Source organism: Sus scrofa, chromosome 4 (genome assembly GCF_054392235.1).
Source record: "Sus scrofa isolate SSC_HxYL_T2T_F1_AM1 chromosome 4, Sscrofa_HxYL_maternal_Yorkshire_Landrace_v2.0, whole genome shotgun sequence".
Classification (NCBI taxonomy): domain Eukaryota; kingdom Metazoa; phylum Chordata; class Mammalia; order Artiodactyla; family Suidae; genus Sus; species Sus scrofa.
Window position 1 is genome coordinate 42,545,404 of NC_139386.1, and position 19,273 is coordinate 42,564,676.

Below are 19,273 nucleotides of genomic sequence, written 5' to 3' on the forward strand. Positions count from 1 at the left end.
CAGAATCTGTCTACAAGAGGCCTTGACTTAAGAAATCTGGGGCTCTTGGTTTTTGCTGTTTAATTGGAAACCTTATTTTGAGTGGAAAAAGCAGTCACTTTCTCAGAGTGGTAAGAAAAAAGGTTTGTGTCTTGGGGGAAGGCTCCTGCTGGTTGGTTGTTTTATGCAGACTTTGAAGAGGTACCTTGGATTTCAGAAGCAGGTGCAGCCAGATGGCATCATTGGTTGTGCCTTCTGAGACATTCCCCATGTCTCTTGTGGCTGGTTATCAATGAACTGCATCACTGCTCAGACATGGCACCCTGTGCTCTGTGTTTGAGATAGAATCTACATAAATATTTGTCAATTGAGTCTTCTATGCAGACACTGCTTGGGAGCAAAATATGGATAAAACTCTGATGTCATGAAGCTCACCCTCAACAGATGGTTGAACATATGGAAAGTTTTTCCACTTTAACTTCTTGTCTTTTAATTTATGGAACCTTCTAAAAATCAGAAATCAGAAATCAACTTTGAGATATATTAGATGTGAATTAACTTCTTTTCATACATACCCATTTCTTTCCTGGAGTGCATGTAGTAATACCTTTTATGACATCTGATGGTTCCTGAAAATCAATAAACCAGTCAATGGTTAATGTTTGACTGAAGGCAAAGGGAGAGGCTGGGGAAGTGGAACACTGCAGAGGGAGTGTCCTCTGGGGGAGCTACTCAAGTTCCAGACAGACTCTCAACAGCTGACTGGAAGAAAATAACTTTTAACAACCATTTTGTTACCTGCTTACAGAAAGGTAAGGCTTGACATGTCTTAACTACGTGGATAACATATTTCTTTATGAATAGCAGAATAGATGGCGGAGGGGTTCCTTAAGAAGTTGCTGGACAAATTTATTCCTTGAGGGGTGCTATGTAGCATTTGTTGGGAAAGGAATTTTATTCCTGGTATGACAAGTTTTGCTGATGGAGCATAATTCCTTTTGTGGTTTCTTTCTTCTCATTAGTCTATATCTTTTCTAAATTCATTTGATGAAGCAGTTTGGGTTGAATCAAGCTTGGTAGTGGAGTGAAAGAAAAGACTAAGCTTTGGAGTGTTTAAATGAGGATGACACATTCTTTGTAATTAAAATGTAAAAGTGCCTAGCCCTGAGATGCCCTGCAGCTCTTATAGTCTACAGATCAGAACTGGAATTTCATTCTCACGAGGTGTCATTTCTCAGATGTGGTCTTCAAATAATTGAGCATTTGGAGTTCCTATTGTGGTTCAATGGGTTAAGAACCCGACAGTGTCTGTGAGGATGACGGTTCGATCCCTGGCCTCACTCAGTGGGTTAAGGATCTGGTGTTACCACAAGCTGTAGCATAGGTTGCAGATGCGGCTTGGATCTGGTGTTGCTGTGACTGTGGCATAGGCCGGTAGCTGCAGTTCTGATTCAACCCCTAGCCTGGGAACTTCCAATGCAGGTGTGGCCATTAAAAAAAAAAAAAAAAAAAAAAAAAAGAAAGAAAGAAAGAAAAGAGAAGAAAAAGAAAAGAAAACAAAACAAAACCCTGAGCATTCTATTTACTTCTCAGAGAAGGAGATCCAATTTAGGATTTTCAGGACTGTCTGGGACACAGAGGGGGAAGGGGAATGAACAAGAGAAAAAAAGAGCAGTGGAATAAGAATTGAGAATGGAGAGATCTGCCTTCCCAACTGGGAAAGCAAAGTTGATGTATGTGTTGGTTAGAGTCTGGTCTTTCTCTCAGCAGAGCTGGTGGTGGTGGTGATATTAGCTAATGAGTGATTATTCTGAGATGTCAAGCAGCGTACAGCTTATTGGTATCTTTAAATGTTATAGTCCCTGCCTTCGTCCCAGTTTTTTTTTTTTTTTTTTTTTTTTTTTGCTGTGAGTGACTTTCTGGGAACAGATGCCCTCTGTGACGGGAAATGCCAAGCAAGAGATAAGAAAGGCATTGCATTCTCTAATATTTTCTTGTCTTGATTTTTTTCTTCAAAAACTTAGATCGCAAGGGAGGACCCATTTGAAAAAAGGGGAAAGCACATGTGTAGATGACATGGAAAATTTATCTCTCACCAGGAAACAAAATGAGTCTTTCTGAAGGTTTATTATAGATTATAGGAAATAGAGTTTATGAGTCCTCAGGGTTGGTTAGATGGGTTAGGTCAGTTTCATCATTTACTAGCCAGTGGGCACTGAGAAGATTGCTTAAGCTCCCTGTGCCTTGATTTTCTCATCTATAAAATGCAGACATTTGTCTAACCAAGTAGTTGTTAGAGTAAATTAGATAAGCACGTAAAGAACTCAGTCCATTGTTTGACATACAATAGACATTCAATGAATGTTAACTCTCTTTTCCAGTAGAAAGTTCAAGCAGGTGACAGGTCAAATTGAGAAGTGGTTTCATTCTCTAGAGAAAGAAATTCAACAGTAATTCTACTATAACTACAACTTACAATGTACAAGGGAGCAACTAATTCTTTTTTTTAAACCAGCAATATAAGCCTATTTATTTATTAATTACAGACTTGTACGATTGCACTACTATGTGTATTATAAATGATATACAAAAGCATTTAGAAGGATGACATGAAAATTCAATGCAAATAAAAAAATTTTCTTGATTTTTTTTCTTCCTGGTTCTTATTAGACTGTCTTTCGAACCTCACTTTGGAGAACACTTTTTATTTTGTTTATTTATTTATCGACTTTTATAAGAACATATGGAAGGATATTTTTTACTCAAGATAAGAAATGATTTCTTAAATCCAAAAAGCATGGCTGTAAGGAAAATCATGATAAATTTGAGTACACTGAAATTACAACCTTTTTTTTTGGCACTTTAACTTTGTTTATTAAGTTTTTTTTTTAATTAAAATGTAGTTGATTCACAATGTTGTACCAATTTCTGCTGTACAGCAAAGTGACTCGGTCATGCATATATATGCATTCCCTTTCTTATAGTATCTTGCATCCTGGTCTAGTCCAAGAGACTGGATATAGTTCCCTGTGCTCTACAGTAGGACCTCATTAGGGAGCCATTAATTCAAAGAAGTGAGGTCCAACAAGATGAGAGAATAAGAAAACACTTGGGTTTTGCTTTTTTTGTTTTTTTGTTTTTTTTAAATGAGGCATTTTAAAGCCTCTCTGATGTTTCCTGTATCAGTCTTCCATTGAGGTGTGGGTGTGGCATCCTTTGAAACCTGCTAAGATAACCCCGGAAAAAAGTCATCATCCTTCAAGGTGAAGACTGCATTTCCGGTGCCTCCTCCCTTCTCTTATGAAAGGCAAAATATATCCTGGCAGCAACTCTACTTCCTGTTCCATTGTCAAAGTAATGCTCTGAAAAGGAGCCTGTGCTCCCACTTTTCTTCCAAATGAAAAGAAATGACCCTGAGAAGAAAAGCTGGGTATCAGCGTGCTCCTTTTCCCAAGGACCCACATGTGACTGCTGGTTTACATGGGCAGAAATACCCAAATGTATTTGTTGATGTAAGAGCGTATTCCTTCAGAAATCCCTGGTGTCAACGTTAGAGGGGACTCGTTGTTCTGTGGTCTCTTCATCAATTAAACAAGGAAAGAAGTACTGAAGATCTTTGGGGAAATATCTACCTACCTCCTTGTTACTAGTGAGAACAAACAAGAATGTTTACTTTGGAACAAGAAATATGAACTTAACAAAAGCAGATATTCACCCAATGGTTGAGGTTTTAACCATACTGAAGAGGGTTTTTCACCTAATATAAAAAAATACGTAACAGACCAAGCTCTCCTTGGCTATCGTGTATGTGGCACAAAGAAAACTTAATTTCTCTTCAAATATTCTGTAAGATTGAATTGAATTCTCTCATCCATGATATTCTGAATCAATGATTTCTTTTTATTTTAATTTTTTAAGAAACATTAGGACTTGTGTTTTTGAGTAAGAGACAAAGAGAAATCAAAAGGATAGATTTGTGCCTTTAAAAAATGTCTAAGGGTTCCCATTGTGGCTCATTGGGTTAAGAACTCAACTAGTATCTGTGAGGATTCAGGTTCGATCCCTGGCCCTGCTCACAATCTGGCATTGCCGTGAAAGCTGTGGTGTCATTCAAAGATAGGGCTCAGATCCCATGTTGCTGTGGCTGTGGTGTAGGCTGGCAGCTGCAGCTCCGATTCGACCCCTAGCCTGGGAACTTCCATATGACACAGGTACTGCCCTAAAAAGAAAAAAAAAAAAAAAAAAGAATGCTTAAACTAAAGATGTGATATCTTCCTCACAAGGACTGTTCTGTGCTTGGTCTCTGTCAGAATGGCAGCCCTTCCTCCACCTCACTGAGCTGTTTCCTGCCCTGTAGGATGACAACAGGCCTTGCCTTGTAGGATTATTATGAAACTTAAGGAAGTCGTCCAAAAGACTTAACTTAGTAAATGCTCACTAAATGCTAGCTTAAAAAAAAGTTTCAATTATAAAAAACTAACTCCTGAGTGTGATTTCATGCTGATATGGTAACCTTTATGAAGATAGAATTAAATTCATTTTCCCTTTCCTCTCTTGCCCATCCCAGCTGTCTATTATGACTTAATTACAGAAATCAAAATGTTAGGCTACTGTACTTGAATATGACTGTACAATTTTGTCATTAGAATTCTTGCTTCAAGGTCATCTTATAAATGAGCTTAGTATTATAGTAATTCTTTTTTTAAGTATGTTATTGAAGCATAGTTGACTTACAATGTTGTGTTAATTTCTGCTGTACAGTAGAGTGACTCAATTACTTTTCATATTTTCCATTATGGTTTACTACAGAATATTGAATATAGTTCCCTCTGCTGTGCAGTAGGATCTTGTGGTTTATCCATCCTATACATAACAGTTTGCAACTGCTAATTCCAAATTCCCAATACTTGTCTCTCTCCCCCTCCCTCCCCCTTGGTAACCATCGGTCTGTTCTCTATGTCTGTGAGTTTGTTTCTGTTTTGTAGATAAGCTCTTTTCCCCTTTGTTTTAAATCTCCATATTTAAACCCTATGGGGTGGACCTAATTTAGATCTAGCTCATACTGAATTTCTAAGGCCACACTGTGTAATTTTATTATCCTGACACTCATCTGCACCTTTTATAATACACAAAGAAACGTATAACACTTGAAGAAACTCTTTGTCAAAAATAACGAAGCCACTTTTTTTGAGAAATAGTGATTTCTCGCCTCCTCTTTGGGTCGGGAATGACCCTTGTGATGTTGTTCTGCTAGATGTGGAGAAAAGGAAGTCCTCCCTCTGCCTCCCTTGTAGGGTTTCTGAGATGTAAACCTGCATACTTCTGGGAACACAACACCAACGTCCTTACTGGCAACTGGCTTAAGACGTCAGAGAAGCATCATGGTGGAGTAGCCATCTGCGTTCCCATGTGGGTGCCTCCCTTCCCTCTGACCTAGTCTGGACACCACTGGCGCTCAGGGCTGGGGCACCCTGAGCCACTTCTAGGAGTGGGCCTCTCACTCTAGCTGCCCCTTCCCTTGCTCCCTCTGGGGAAGTGCTGGTGGGTCTTCTCATGATTATTTTCTTTAATAATTATGCTAGTAATTTGTATATAAATCAATTATATAAATTTAATAAATTTATATAAATATGTATTTATATAATAAATATATGTAAATAAATAATATATAATAACTATATAAATTTATATAATTTATATAAATTATATAAATTTAAATTAAATATAAATTTAATTATAAATCAATTATATCAATTATATAAATCAATAATATAAATTTAAAATATTTTAAGAGGAGCCATCTACCCCTCCCATGAGCCTATTTCCTCGCCCGTGAACATATTGATTAAATAAATAATCACCCCCAATTTTGCATATGCATAAATCCAGACTTTCATATGCTGAAAGGTTGGCATATTTTCATTGCATAGTCTAGTGAGAGAAGAAAGTGCTGACATTTCTGTGTGTGTTGGATGGGAAGGGGGCAATCCACCCTTCCTTTCCTTCCTTTCTTATTCCTTGTCAGTCTGAAGTGCAAGGCAGCAGCCCAGATTTTATTCCTCCCTCTTTGTTTCTAGCTTATTAATGGCCACTTTAATTGGATCCCTAATTTGCTATGAGTGCAAATTGGTCAGATCCTCCTGTGGTTTTTTCCTAAACCTTAAGAGATGTAATTGGTATCAGGGATTTGTGAGTGAGACCACAAAGATGGGCATGATTGAGCTGAACATTTCTTGATGAACAATGATGTGAGCAAGCTTTTAATCTGATCTTTATTCATATCTGGCCTTGCTGTGTAATTTATGCCACTCTTAGAAATATACAATGCGGAGGTGAACTAAATGGCACCCAAGATATTTGGCACTGTTTGGTCCTGGGGGTTTTATGAATTCTAGTCACATTCTTTCCTGTCGACATCACCTATGATAGTTGAAACAAATTTTGCAGCTGTCTCCTCCTGTCCCTTCTTTGTTTCAACCTCAGAGCATGGTGAATTATTTTACTTCAAAGCCTTTAATATATATATTTTTTTCTTTTGAGAGCCACACCTGCTGCAAAGGGAAGTTCCCAGGCTAGGGGTTGAATCAAAGCTGCAACTGCCACCCTACACCACAGCCATAGCAACACTGGATCCTTAACCCACTGAGTAATGCCAGAATTTGAACTTGCATCCTCATGGGTAATAACTGGGTTCATTACCACTGAGCCACAATGGGAACTCCCAATACGTGTATGTGTTTTTTTTTTAAAAAAACCAAAAAAGATGAGTGATGACTGATTCTCTTTAGGTTTTGCCTATCACTTAGCTTTTTGTAAGTGGGGGGAAAAATCAATGATTGTGTATTGATTTACTTGTGGGTTTTGAGAACTGAGACTTAGAAATTCCCTATCCTTACTCAGATAAATGGGGAAATGACAGGAGTATCCAAAAATGCCTCTTGGAGGCACTGGAGCCCAGCAGGAGCTTGGAGCAGACTTTCTGTGATGCCATGGGCACTGCATATATAACTGAACAAAGCCTCATTGGAGGCCACCTCTATCTGGGATGACAGCACCTTTGTCAGTTAAAACTAGAGTTCCTTGATATATTAGTTTGCTAGGACTGCTTTAACAAAGCACCACAGCCAGAGTGGCTTAAGCAACAGAAATTTATTGTTTCACAGCTCTGGAGGCTGGAAGTCCAAAATCAAGGTGTCTACAGGGTTGGTTCTCTGAGGGCCATGAGGTTTGGTATGAAGCCTCTCCCCTTGGCTTACAGGGGCCGTCTTTCCCTACATGTCTTCATACTGTCTTTCCTCTGTGTGTGTCTCTGTGTCCAAATTTCCTCTTTCCATGAGGACACCAGTCTATTGGATTAGGGCCTACCCTTATGACGTCATTCTGCCTTCAGTATCTCCGGAAAGACCCCGGCTCCAAATCAGATGACATTCTCTGGTACTTGAGAGTTAGGACTCCAACATGAATTTTGTGTGTGGGGCAGACATTATTCAACCCATAACACTTGGCTTGATTAAAAAGTAAGAGATGCCTGAGGTGAAGGTCAGAGGGGAAATGAGAAGGAGAGATGGTACAACACAGAAATAGATGTGCCCTAGGAGCTAAATCTAGGCTGACAGTCCTCTGGGAAGGTGGAGTCATGTCAGCATCAGAAGAGGAAGAGCAGCCATGGAGTGAAAAAAGCAAACAAACTTTGGAAGTTTTGGAAAGATATGTAACAGATTAAGTGATCCTAGATGTCTTATTTGTGAGAATATCTGTGCTTTCAGAGGGAGAATAATATATGAATAAGCACCTAGGTGTGAACTGAGCCAGGCAATGTGATCTTGGACAAGTCTTATAACTGCTTTGACTCTTAACCTTTTTTTTTTTTTTCAAGAGTTTCTTTAATTTGATTCTCAACTTTTGATTTTTGATTTATAAGAGACAAATTTTAACAGTACCTGTTTCACAGGGTTCTTAAGAAAAATCAATAAGATACTTCATATAAAAAAAAATCTCATCATGTGCTGAGACAAAGGGCTTCCAGTACAGGTGAGCTGCCTTTGTGTTGTTATTCTGGCTGGACACAGATTCAAGGCATGGAGAACTTTCCGTGTTTTCTGGGCTGTGTCAAATTCAATGAAGGTATCAGCCCTAAGCAGCAAGGCCAACAGCCCTGGTTCCATATTTGTAAATGATCCGCGGTGAAAGCAAGCGGTGGTGGCTTTTTAAACCCCCCCCTTCAAACCTTTGACCTTTGTTGCTAAGGATGTACTCGGCCTCTCAGATAGTTGCCATAGAAACCATGTGAATTTAGTCTTTGTACCTGAGGGAAACCCTGACAAATAGCAAAAATTCCCAGCAGATGGTTGGATCAAGTATTTCAGGTAGTTCAGATATAATGTCACTGAATTATCTGGAAATCTACTCCAATCTGTTTCCAAGTAGGGTTTGTGAAATAATCTATCAAGTGTCTATGGCTTGGTGGTTTTAGGCAATTTCAGTTATAAACATGGTTTCCCTCCAGCATCATTATGATCCAGGATGTGATACTCACTGGAGAAATTATGTCCATGCAAAGAGGAAATACAGACAAGGCTTGTTTGAGAGGCCGAAGTTCTCTTCTGGCATAATCCTAGCAGTGGCGTAGTTTGCCCTGAATCATTCAGACAAAGGCTTTGCCTCTCCACTTCACTGACTGTGAGGATGTCACTGTCAAGTCTGCTTCTTGATTATCCTCCTGACCAGGGCCATCGAAAGCTGGGAATTGTGACAGATGTCCTGTATGACAGTGTTTAAAGTTCTGACTAAGCAAACTTGGGTGGCAGAAGGAATTTTTATTTGACAAACACTCTTCGAAATATTAACTTATCGAGTCCCATAACTCTCAAAGGTAGGTAATATTATTATCCTTGCTTTACAAATGAGTAGGCATGAGTCAGTGGAGGAGCCAGGATCCAAGCCAGACAGACTAATAACCACATCGTGAGATAGAGTCATCTACAAAGAAATCACGGGACCCTAGGCATGGGAGCAGAACACAATTACTTCCGTTTCTCACCGGAAATGCGTCTGTGAGGGATGAAACTAAATGTAAATGACAAAATAAAGGATGAGTGCATTGCTAACTTTACTTTTTAGGTTCCATTAAAGCACCCCAGACCATGGCCTGTGTGAGCATTTGACTAAAGTGAGGCATTTATTTTATTTTTATTTGCTTTTCTATCATTCAAATTATATGTCTTTGGAAGATTGAAAGTGCTAAAAAAAAATCACTTCAAGGAGAGGTGATGTATATCAACCAGTTCTTATTTACTAAGCATAAATCTGTTAGTGTATTTAAAAGAGAAATAATCCTTTCGTCAACAATAAAAATGTATTGTTTTGCATCAAAATAAATGTTTCAATCTTAAATTAGTTTCCTTAAACATTTTCTGTTTATTCTGAACACTCTTATAGATTGGACAAAGCATAGGATATGAATGTTAGACATTCATAAATGTTTTAGATTTTAACCAACATCTATTGAGAGCTTAATATATACAAGCCATGGCAGCTGTGAGCAATTAAAAAAATTTTTTTTAAAAGTAAGGCCTCATCTGGAAGGATTTTGTTTTCTAGTAGAAGCAGAAACAGAGGCATATAAATAAACAATGAAAAAATAAAATAAAATACAGGCCGGAGGGGCTTTAGAAGGAAGATGCTTCCAGCTGGAAATCAGAGAGGAAGTAGGTTCTAGCACCACAAAGCAGACCCTGTACTCCTTATTTTGTTATCCCAGTTCCTAGCTCAGGATCTGGCACATAATAAATCTTTTTACAATTCGGCGACTTTAAAATAAATGAATGGTCCTAGATGGAAAGAAATGAATAAAAGTGGAGGTGAGAAGGATAATTTCAATCTGGCTTAATTCAGCAAATAGCAATTGTCATTTACTCCAGGTGGGGCCCTATGCCGGGTGGGGAGAACAGCAAGTGCCGAAGCCTGGAGACAAGGAAGCTAGGTGCAAAGTCCATGGGGTGCTAGGCATTACTGGGTGTGGGGAGGGAGTGGGAGATAAGGCTGGAAGAGCAAATTGGGACAAGTATTGGAAAGATCTGGTGTGCCGAGGGGTTTGAGGAGAAAGATCCTAAATGTGTCATTATAGTCTCTACTTTTACTTTTCCTAAGCAAATATTGATTGATGGCTGATCATGTTCATTTTGCTAATAAAAAAAGACTTGTTAGACTTAAGAATACAGATTTATTCATTTAGATGTATTTCACATTGCAATCGTCTAGAACCTGGGATTGCCATTTGTTTCTGTGTGTTTCCAAACCGCATAAGAATTCTAAAGTAGCAAAAAAATGTCTTGTATGTGTTTAAGAGAAGGAGCCAATCCTAAAATGATGTTTGGACACAGAGACCAAATGGATTCTGTTGCAAAAGCTCATTTCTAAACATTCACAGAATTTACAGATCTAACTCACTGAGAGTTTTAGTCCCAGGTTTTATTTAAAACAGCAGTAGATCCCTGGGACAAGTTGCTTAAGCAAGTTTAACTTATAACTTCATTTAGAGCAAGTGGCTTCATTTATAGCAAGTACGAAGAATATGTACATTTTGCATATCTCTATATCTCTATGCCTGCCTCTGTGTCTCTTTAGCTATCACACTCTATAGGGTTACAGCAAAAAGAATCGAAAGAGGTTTTGGACTTTGACATCTGACAGATCTGGTTGGAAGCAAGGCAAATGTCACTTCATAGCTTTAAGCAAATGGCTTAACTTTGAACCTCAATTTCCTTATGTAAAAAATAAGAATAACATTTCCTAACTCATTACGTTTGTGGGATACTCCTGAGAGTACATATTTATGACTGAGCAACTGCTCTGTATTTTCCCTTTGAGGAAACTGAGGCACAGAGAAGTTAAGTAGTACAGCTGAGACCACACAGCTAATGAAATGCAGAGCTGGGTTTCCAATCCAGACTCTGACGCAGAGTTTACCTTTTGTACCTCTGTCATTCTGTTTGTAAAGGCCCCTTTACTAATTTACCATATAGGTGATGCTTAATAAATGTTCATTTCTTTTTTTTTTTTTTTTGGACATACCTGTGGCATGCAGAAGTTCCCAGGGATCAAAACCAATGGCACAGCAGGGACAAGGCCAGAACCTTAACGTCTCGAGCCACCAGGGAACTCCAATGTTCATTTCTATCTTTATCTTCCAGGGTATTTGTGACACTAAAATGAGATAGTACTTTGATCTTTTCAAAGTTCAAATATAAGCTATCCAAAAGTAGGGAATTAAGTAATTTCAGGGTCTAAATTTTTAGAGTGGCTAGAATTTTGTACATTTTATCTATTTGGATTATCTAGTGATATAAGTTTAATGTAGAAACTTTAAAACATGAAGAAAAAGATGAAGTATGCCAAGATCATCCATAATTTCTAGAGACAATAAAATCATTGGAATTTTTATGAAGTGACTGCATTCTTCATTTCCTTGGCTTTTTGCTTTGTTTTAGAGTCCAATATTATGATAGGCAACAGCCCTGCTTTACAGGCCATGTGGAAAATTTATCTCAGCTCTTAAAATCAGTTGGGATGTGTCTTAGAGCAAAAGTTATAATTTCTATGAAATATGAAGGCACAAGGAAAAAGGGAAAAATAATGTTGAAGAAGAGAAGAGGGGCAGAGTTTAGATTTAGATTCTTTTTTTTTTTTTTTTTTTTTGGTCTTTTTAGGGCTGCACCACAGCATATGGAAATTCCCAGGCTAGGGGTTGAATCAGAGCTGCAGCTGCCAGCCTGCACGACAGCCACAGCAGCATGGGATCTGAGCCACATCTACAACTTAACACCACAGCTCACAGCAACGCCAGATCCTTTACCCACTGAGCGAGGCCAGGGATCAAACCTGCGTCCTCATGGATACTCGTCAGGTTATTACTGCTGAGCCACACCCGGAACTCCCAGAGTTTGTATTCTTACTGGGTTGCTTCTGGAGTAATAAGAAGTACATTTTCCCCTCTGATTTAGTGCATAGTTAGCAACAAGGTTTTGAAGAGCAAAGAGGTGGAGAGGTGTTTGAATGAAGGATTGTGAACCTTCTTGAGTTTTTCCTGCTTGAAGAATCTCGTAAATTTGCAGCTTTGAAACAGAACCACTCAAATTTTAGTATCTGCTTATTTTGGCATGGGCCAAAACTTATCTCCATCATCCATATAATGAGTGAAAATTACACTTACTGCCAATCATTTAAGACTCTTAAATGGAGAAGACTATAATAAAGTAAAGCAGTTATTAAAGAAATGGAATTGCCACAAGTTCATTTCAGGATGTTGACTTGTGATGGCTGTGGATAAGGTATCATTAAGCTTCTAGATGACCAGGCTGTTCCACAGAGGATGCCGTTATACCAGGCTTATACCTGAATTTCGTCCAATGATCCTTTCTGCTTGGAAAGACGTGGTTTTAACAGCCTGGGAAATAAGTTATCTCTGGTTTATTCACAGGAGTTTGAATAAAGAAAACCATGACGACGCAAGCCCGACTGGACTGCTTGTGTCTCCTGATACTTTACTTGGTAAGAGAAGAGAATGTTCTGTGTTTATTTAGCACAATATTTCTCATCATCCTTCTACCCTGTGCCAAGGAAGCAATGGCTATCATCACTTAAAAAAAAAAGTCTATCAAAATTAACTCACTGTGTACGAAGGACACATAGTTTACTCCAATGGGCTATTTTTTTTTTTCTTCCCAGTGGGCTATTTTTGATGAGATGGCTACAAGTCATATGTCTAACCTTCAACCAGGGAGGTGCTTCCTCCTCAGCTCTTAAAAGCAGATGCCACTTCACAGGCAAGGTTTTCAAATATCCATCAACCTTAGACCTTCGCATGCAGCTCAGGGAATCTGGAAAGAAAAATGTACTGATACAAGGGTTAATCTATGCCCCTTAATCTTGACTTTTTTTAAAAAAAAACTTTGACCATGAGAAATTACCACTGAAATGAAGAAAAGTATTTTCTCTATTTTCAACCCTGCTCTGCTTCTGTACTTTTCTTCCCATATATGGTTTGGAGTTTTCTGGCCAAATTTGTCCTTAGGTCACTTATTGAGCTAACCCTATCAGCTTAGAGGCTTCTAGAAGTCGGAGCTGGAGGGAACGTGGGGAGATCAGCCCTTGATCTGGGGTGGAGAGAGGAACACCCATCTTGGCTTTCCTCAAGGGGCTCTTAAAGGGGCTTTCCACAAGGGGATCACTTGCCAATTTGTTGTATTATGAAGCAAGATTACAGAGAAACATTTGCTTTCCCCTTAGGAGGAATCTTCTAGATCCTCACACTGCTAATCTTGGTTCCTTTCTTCCAGGGAACATATAACATATAACAACATAAAGCAACATATAACATATTGCATTTCAAGTTCTAGAGAGCTGCTGGAAGCCTACACAGTTCAACATATCTAGAGTGAAGTAAAGCCAAACTGGTAAACCCACCAGAGATTTCCTCTTGGTGGAGGGAAACTGTGATTCTAACTTCAAGAGCAATATGCAACCTCACAGACCTCACAGGGCACAAAACGTCGCTAGGACTACAACTGGGTCAAACATCACTTGACTTCTCTTCCTGCCCTCTCAAATGTCCTTTGCTGTCAGTATTATCATAGAATAGTGGTGAGGTCAGGCCAAGGTTTGAACTTGGCACTGTCATTTACTGATGATAGGAATTTGGCTGAGTTACTAAGTGCGGAACCTCAGTTTTCTGCCCTGCGAAATGGGTCTAATAAGAGCGCTTATCGACAATTAAATGAGATAATGCATTAATAAAGCCCTTGAATCAGTGACTGGCACAGTTTAGGCACTTGATAAATATTAGCTCTTATTATGAATACTTTTTTTTTTTTTTTTTTTTTTTGCTTTTTAGAGCCAAATGTGCAGCATATGGAAGTTCCCAGGAAGGAGTCAAATTGGAGCTACAGCTGCCAACCTACATCGTAGCCACAGCAATGTCAGATCCTTAACCCACTGAGTGAGGCCAGGGATCAAACCCATGTCCTCATGGATACTAGTCAGATTCTTAACCCCCTGAGCTGCAATGGAAACTCCTATTATGACCACATTTGAAATATTTGAAGTCTACACTCATATGTACCCTGTCCTCCATGAGGAGGACGGGGTTTTAGTCATCTTTGCAGCCTCAGCACACAGCACAGTGCCAGGAACAAGGGTGAAATTAAATACATAATTATGCACTTATATGAGGAAACAACAAATGAGATCTAAGAGGGGGGAAGATTCCATCATGATAATTTGGTATTAGCAGGCTCATTTGCTTCTTGTTTAAGAAGGGGACACACATTTTTCTTCCCAGATAAAGGGTGAAAATAAGTTTTCCCTTTCCATGCTCTCATCCCAGTGGGGTTTCTATCTGGAGTAAGAAATACTGCCCAAATCACTGCTGGCAGCAAGCACCTTGCCCATGAGACAGCAGCATGCACAGCTGTCTTTGGGTGAAGGAGGGAGGCTGCGATCTGTGTGCTGGGACTTCAGGGGCGTTGGGATGGAGCCATTTCTCTCCCGCCTCCACCTACTCCTCTTTTGTGAAGACTGGAAGTTTAGCTGGAGCTTCTTTCCTCCGGCATAAGGCTTTATTCAGTAGAGGTAGCAATTTAAAACGATTGCCCATCATTTATTCCATACTATGAGTGCCTCTCCTGTTCTTTTCTGAGAACTGGTTCTCATAGGAGTTGGAAAACACTGCAAGAGTATATCACAAGGGCACCAGAGAAAGAGTAAGTAAGTGATCCGGGGTTTGGGAGAGAGTGTTGAGTAGGGAAGCAAGGAAATCAATGAGAAGCCAACTATTTTTGAGTTTTGCCTGAGATTGTGCTTCTTCTAGAAAGAAGAAGAATAAATACTATATACATATACAGATGCCTAAATAGTATATAATCCATGCAAAGAACTCTTGCTGGAAAGTACACTGAGGGGAGCTACCAGGCAGGCAGATTTGGCAATTGCATGTGGCCTTTGCTGGGCTGGAAGGCAGTGTAGCAACATGGCAGAGTTGGGGTCTGGTTGTCAAACAGAGCTGGTACCATCCCATTGCAGCACCAATTATCTGTGCCTCTGCTGTGGGACTTCTCTGGAGATACGTTCTCTGGAGGATCTGAAGAAATGATGTGTACCAAGGGTCTAGTTCTACAGCTGCCATCCAGGAAATACTCAAAAAACTCAGCTCCATTCTCTTTCTACCTTTCACCTCTTTGTGCAAGATGGTGTTTTTTCCCCCAAATCTTTTCACAAGTTTCCACCACAGCATTTGTCTTAGTTCTGGCTGTATGGCTGGATGACTCATGATGCACACATGCATTTTGAAATCTTTATAGCTCAAATAGCCAGGTTAATGGCAGAGATTTGTTGCCCTGATAAGAGAGCCCAACCCAACTTTGAACCTTGCAACTGAGACTTATCCTTTTTTTTTTATTTTAAATATGTATGATAAATGAGCCAACTTGTCCACCTAGGAAAAAAATGCAGGTTTGTGAGATCTGCCTGACTAATGTAGTTTTCCTGGAGATGCTGTCACTGATATGATCAACTGAAAGATGGACTGCTTGCTGATCTGAGCAAGAAGTTGATGAAGGGAGTTGCTGTGAAACAGTAGCCCTTGAAAAATCACTGCCCTCATGCTGTACCAGTCAGGGTGGTGACTGGACATTTGTACCCATTTCTTGTGCCCCGTCTTCCAGAGGAGCTGATGGAGCTGGAGAAGATGTGGAAAGAAGTGGAAGGGAAGAAGAGTCCCCAGAGGAAGACACACCTTGAAAGGAACTGATGAGCTAGAAGTCTATAAAATGATTGTGTCAATTAAGAATGCTTTTAGGGAGTTCCCATTGCAGTGCAGTGGAAACAAATCTAACTAGCATCCATGAGGATGTGGGTTTGATCCATGACCTTGCCCGGTGGGTCGGGGATCCACATTGCCGTGAGCTGTGTTGTAGTTTGCAGACGTGGCTTGGATCCTGAGTTGCTGTGGCTGTGGTATAGGCTGGCAGCTGTAACTTCGATTTGATCCCTAGCCTGGGAACTTCCATATGCCATGGGTGTGCCCTAAAAAGCAAAAAAACAAAAAAATAAAGAATGATTTTAGCTGCAAGCAACTCTAGAAGAATGTCTGCAGTAAATAGGAGCTATTTTTTTTTTTTTCTCAGATAACAAGATGCCTACAGTGGGCGGTCCTGGGCAGGTTTAGCAGTTCTCTGATGTTATCAGAGATTTGGGCTTCTTTCTCCTTGCTCTACCATTATTTGAGATGGTTTTGTGATGGCTGCCACAGCTACAGACAGGAGGTCCATTGTCTGAGTAAGAATAGCAGGGAAGGAAGAAGGGCGATGCCAGATACATCTGTCTTCTTTCATCAGGAAAAACAAGCTTGGTGGGCACCATGCCCCTCCCTACCCCGCAAGCAGACTTCACCTCTTGTTTCCTGAACCAGAACTGGGTCACGCGGCCACCCTCCTAGCTGCAAGGGAGTCTGGGAAAGAGCTCACTTGTCTTCCCAAGGAAGAGAGCTTGGTAATGGCCGAGGGTGGGCAGCCAACCCAAGGGCCCACCACAACTCTGAGGGAGAGGAGGCCAAGTTCCAAAATCCTCTGTGTTCTTGTTTGTTAATTTTGTCGTTGTTGTTGGACAACCCAGATCAACGTAAGAATAAGTGAACCAAGGGATATAATACAAGATCTTTTCCTTATCATTTCAACCTAATTGTTTTTGGGTTTTCCCAGTGTTCGTAGAGCAAGAGTGCACTCTCTCTCCATAAAGAAATGGACAAAACGTTCTCTTCCCTCCAGTTCTTACTTCTTTGGTTTTACCTCTCCATTCCCCAAGCCATTAACTTTCCACATCATACTTTTGATTCTAACCTATCCCATCCCTGATCCCCACCTCAAATAGGAAGAACTACTTGGGAGGGAGCAGAACCGCATTAGGTCTGGGTGCTGGATCCTGTGTTCCAGAGGGCACCCTCCATGGTGGGGTCTGGCTGGCTGTCCCTTCCTGCATGCCACCTGCTCCGCTCTGCCTTTGGTGACACAGTCATGATGGGAGACAAGGGATGGGAGGATGTGTCGCTGAATGCTCCGATCCTTCTGGGCTAGGAGTGCTGGGAATCACCATCCTGCACAGCCCCCGCTGCCAGCTTTCCCACCAGGTTGAATCGGCCACTTTGGCTCCCCCGGTGGGTAGTGCAGAGTAGTGGCTAAGACGGCTGGATCTGGAGTGGAAGGTTGGAATCCTGCTTCTTCCACTTCCTGTGCCTCTCTGTGCCTCAGTCTCATCACCTGTGAAATGGAGCTAGCAATAATAACTTACCCCATTAAGTTGTAGTCGGGACTGAATGTACTTAGGACAGAGCTCAGCATATATTAATTTAGCAAGTGTGAGCTCTTCTTACTGTTCCAGCCACCACTTGTTGCCCTTCCAGCCTGGACTTGGGCCTACTCTGGGAGGAGGGGTTGAGGGTGGCTGCTTGTCTGTCAAGTTCAGGGTCTTTGGATTTTAGAAATGTTGTAGGGCTACTGCTTGAAGAAAACATCTTTTGCTTTAAATTTTTTTCTACATGAGTATAAATTGCTAGTCAAATGTTAAAACAACAAGTTTTCTTAAAGTTACAGTTCAAATTTGGATTCGGATTTGACTAACATTTACCATGGAACAATGTGCCAAGCCAGCATTGTACTAAATGCATCTATTTATTTTCCCTCTTATAATTTCAGTGGCCTTTGAGGTGCCTGATTTCTAGGGTGCAGGAAATCTGCCATGGATTTCCTTACACACTAATGCGAGCAGAGGGAAGGGGTTTTAAGAAGCTGGTGTAAAACCATGTAGAAGTTAAGGGCAGAGAAGCATTGTCAGAAGATCGTGAGCTTTCCTTCAGTTAGAGCCCAGTGTGTGTGTATTTTATTCTGGGCAAGTGGCTAAACTCTGTGAGCCTCATTTGTAACATGGGCATGTTAATTTCTCCCCACAGGGTGATGGCTTGAAAGGTTGAATGAGAAAAGCAATGCAAGGCTCTTAGCAAACCATCTTGACATAGTGAGCCACTACAAATATTAGACCCCTTCCAGCCTGTTTGGACTAGATTTCACATTGTTTTGAGCCAGGATAGAATCTGAGGTTTTGTGTATCCATCCTGAAACCATAATAAAACCAGCAAGTGACACATACATTCATAGTAAATGGTGATGAAAATTTTCTTTTTCTTTCTTTCTTTTTTGAAACAGACAACTGGATACGGCCAAGAAGGAAAGTTTAGTGGACCCCTGAAACCCATGACATTTTCTATTTTTGAAGGTCAAGAACCGAGTCAAATCATATTCCAGGTAATAGCTGTTCTTGATCACTGTTATCTTGATTTTGCAGGCTCTCAGACTGGACTTTTACTCCTTTATCTACGGTGCACCCGGAAATAAAACAGAGGCATAGCAGATCTCATTATCAAGAATGATTTCAGGGAGTTCCCATCGTGGCTCAGAGGAAATGAATCCGACTCGGATCCATGAGGATGTGGGTTCAATCCCTGGCCTCGCTTAGTGGGTTGGGGATCCCACGTTGCTGTGGCTGTGGTGTAGGCTGGCAGCCGCAACTCCAATTCAACCCCTAGCCTGGGAACTTCCATATGCCATGGATGTGGCCCTAAAAAAGAAAGAAAGAAAAAAAAAAAGAGAATGATTTCAGAAGCTAAGTTAAACACAAAGATGAGTGACCTCGGTATTGGAAGACCTTCTACCCGACATCCTTGTTTGGACTCTTCCTCCATGGTGTCTGGGGCCAGTCCTCCATCCCTGGGGCGGGGACCTGGGTGCCTGTGGGCTCCCTCTCTCCCCCAGGATGGGAAGGGAACCAGTCTCTGGAGTGGGATGGCCATCTGAGCTTGTTCAACGAACTGGCTGTCTGAAACATTTGAAGATGCGGGTTTTCTGGAATAGTGCTGGAATGGCCTGCCTTCCCCGTCACCTCCCCTGAACCTACCTGTGAGCCCTCACCTATGGGTTGGTCTAGGCACACTGGGAAGCATCATCCTGTTTAACTAGTTAACTGAGAAAAGCATCAGATTGAGGTGTGGACTGTAAGGGTGAGGGTGGGGGCAAGAGACTTCAGTTGTAAAGGGCACTGAAGTAAGTAATTCTAGAAATGTGACAGGGAGAGGGAGAAAAACATACTCCTGCATTGACCAGAAATCCCCTGGGGAAGCCGGCCTGGCCTTGGAGTGGTTGAGGATGCGTTGATAAGCCTGGGGTCTGGGGCTGCCCATGATCCCCGACCC

The 19,273-nt window shown here is 40.8% G+C and overlaps 1 protein-coding gene across 1 annotated transcript in view; it reads left to right on the forward strand.

Moving 5' to 3' along the window:
- The first annotated feature begins 720 nt into the window (after nt 1-720).
- The window catches only part of CDH17 (cadherin 17), an 82,475-nt gene continuing 63,922 nt past the window's right edge, over nt 721-19,273 (forward strand). Inside the window, exons 1-3 of the mRNA XM_001927101.5 lie at nt 721-791; nt 12,458-12,528; nt 18,231-18,329. Coding sequence (XP_001927136.1) covers nt 12,478-12,528; nt 18,231-18,329 — 150 coding nt within the window. The 5' untranslated portion in view covers nt 721-791; nt 12,458-12,477. The remainder of the gene's footprint in view (nt 792-12,457; nt 12,529-18,230; nt 18,330-19,273) is intronic.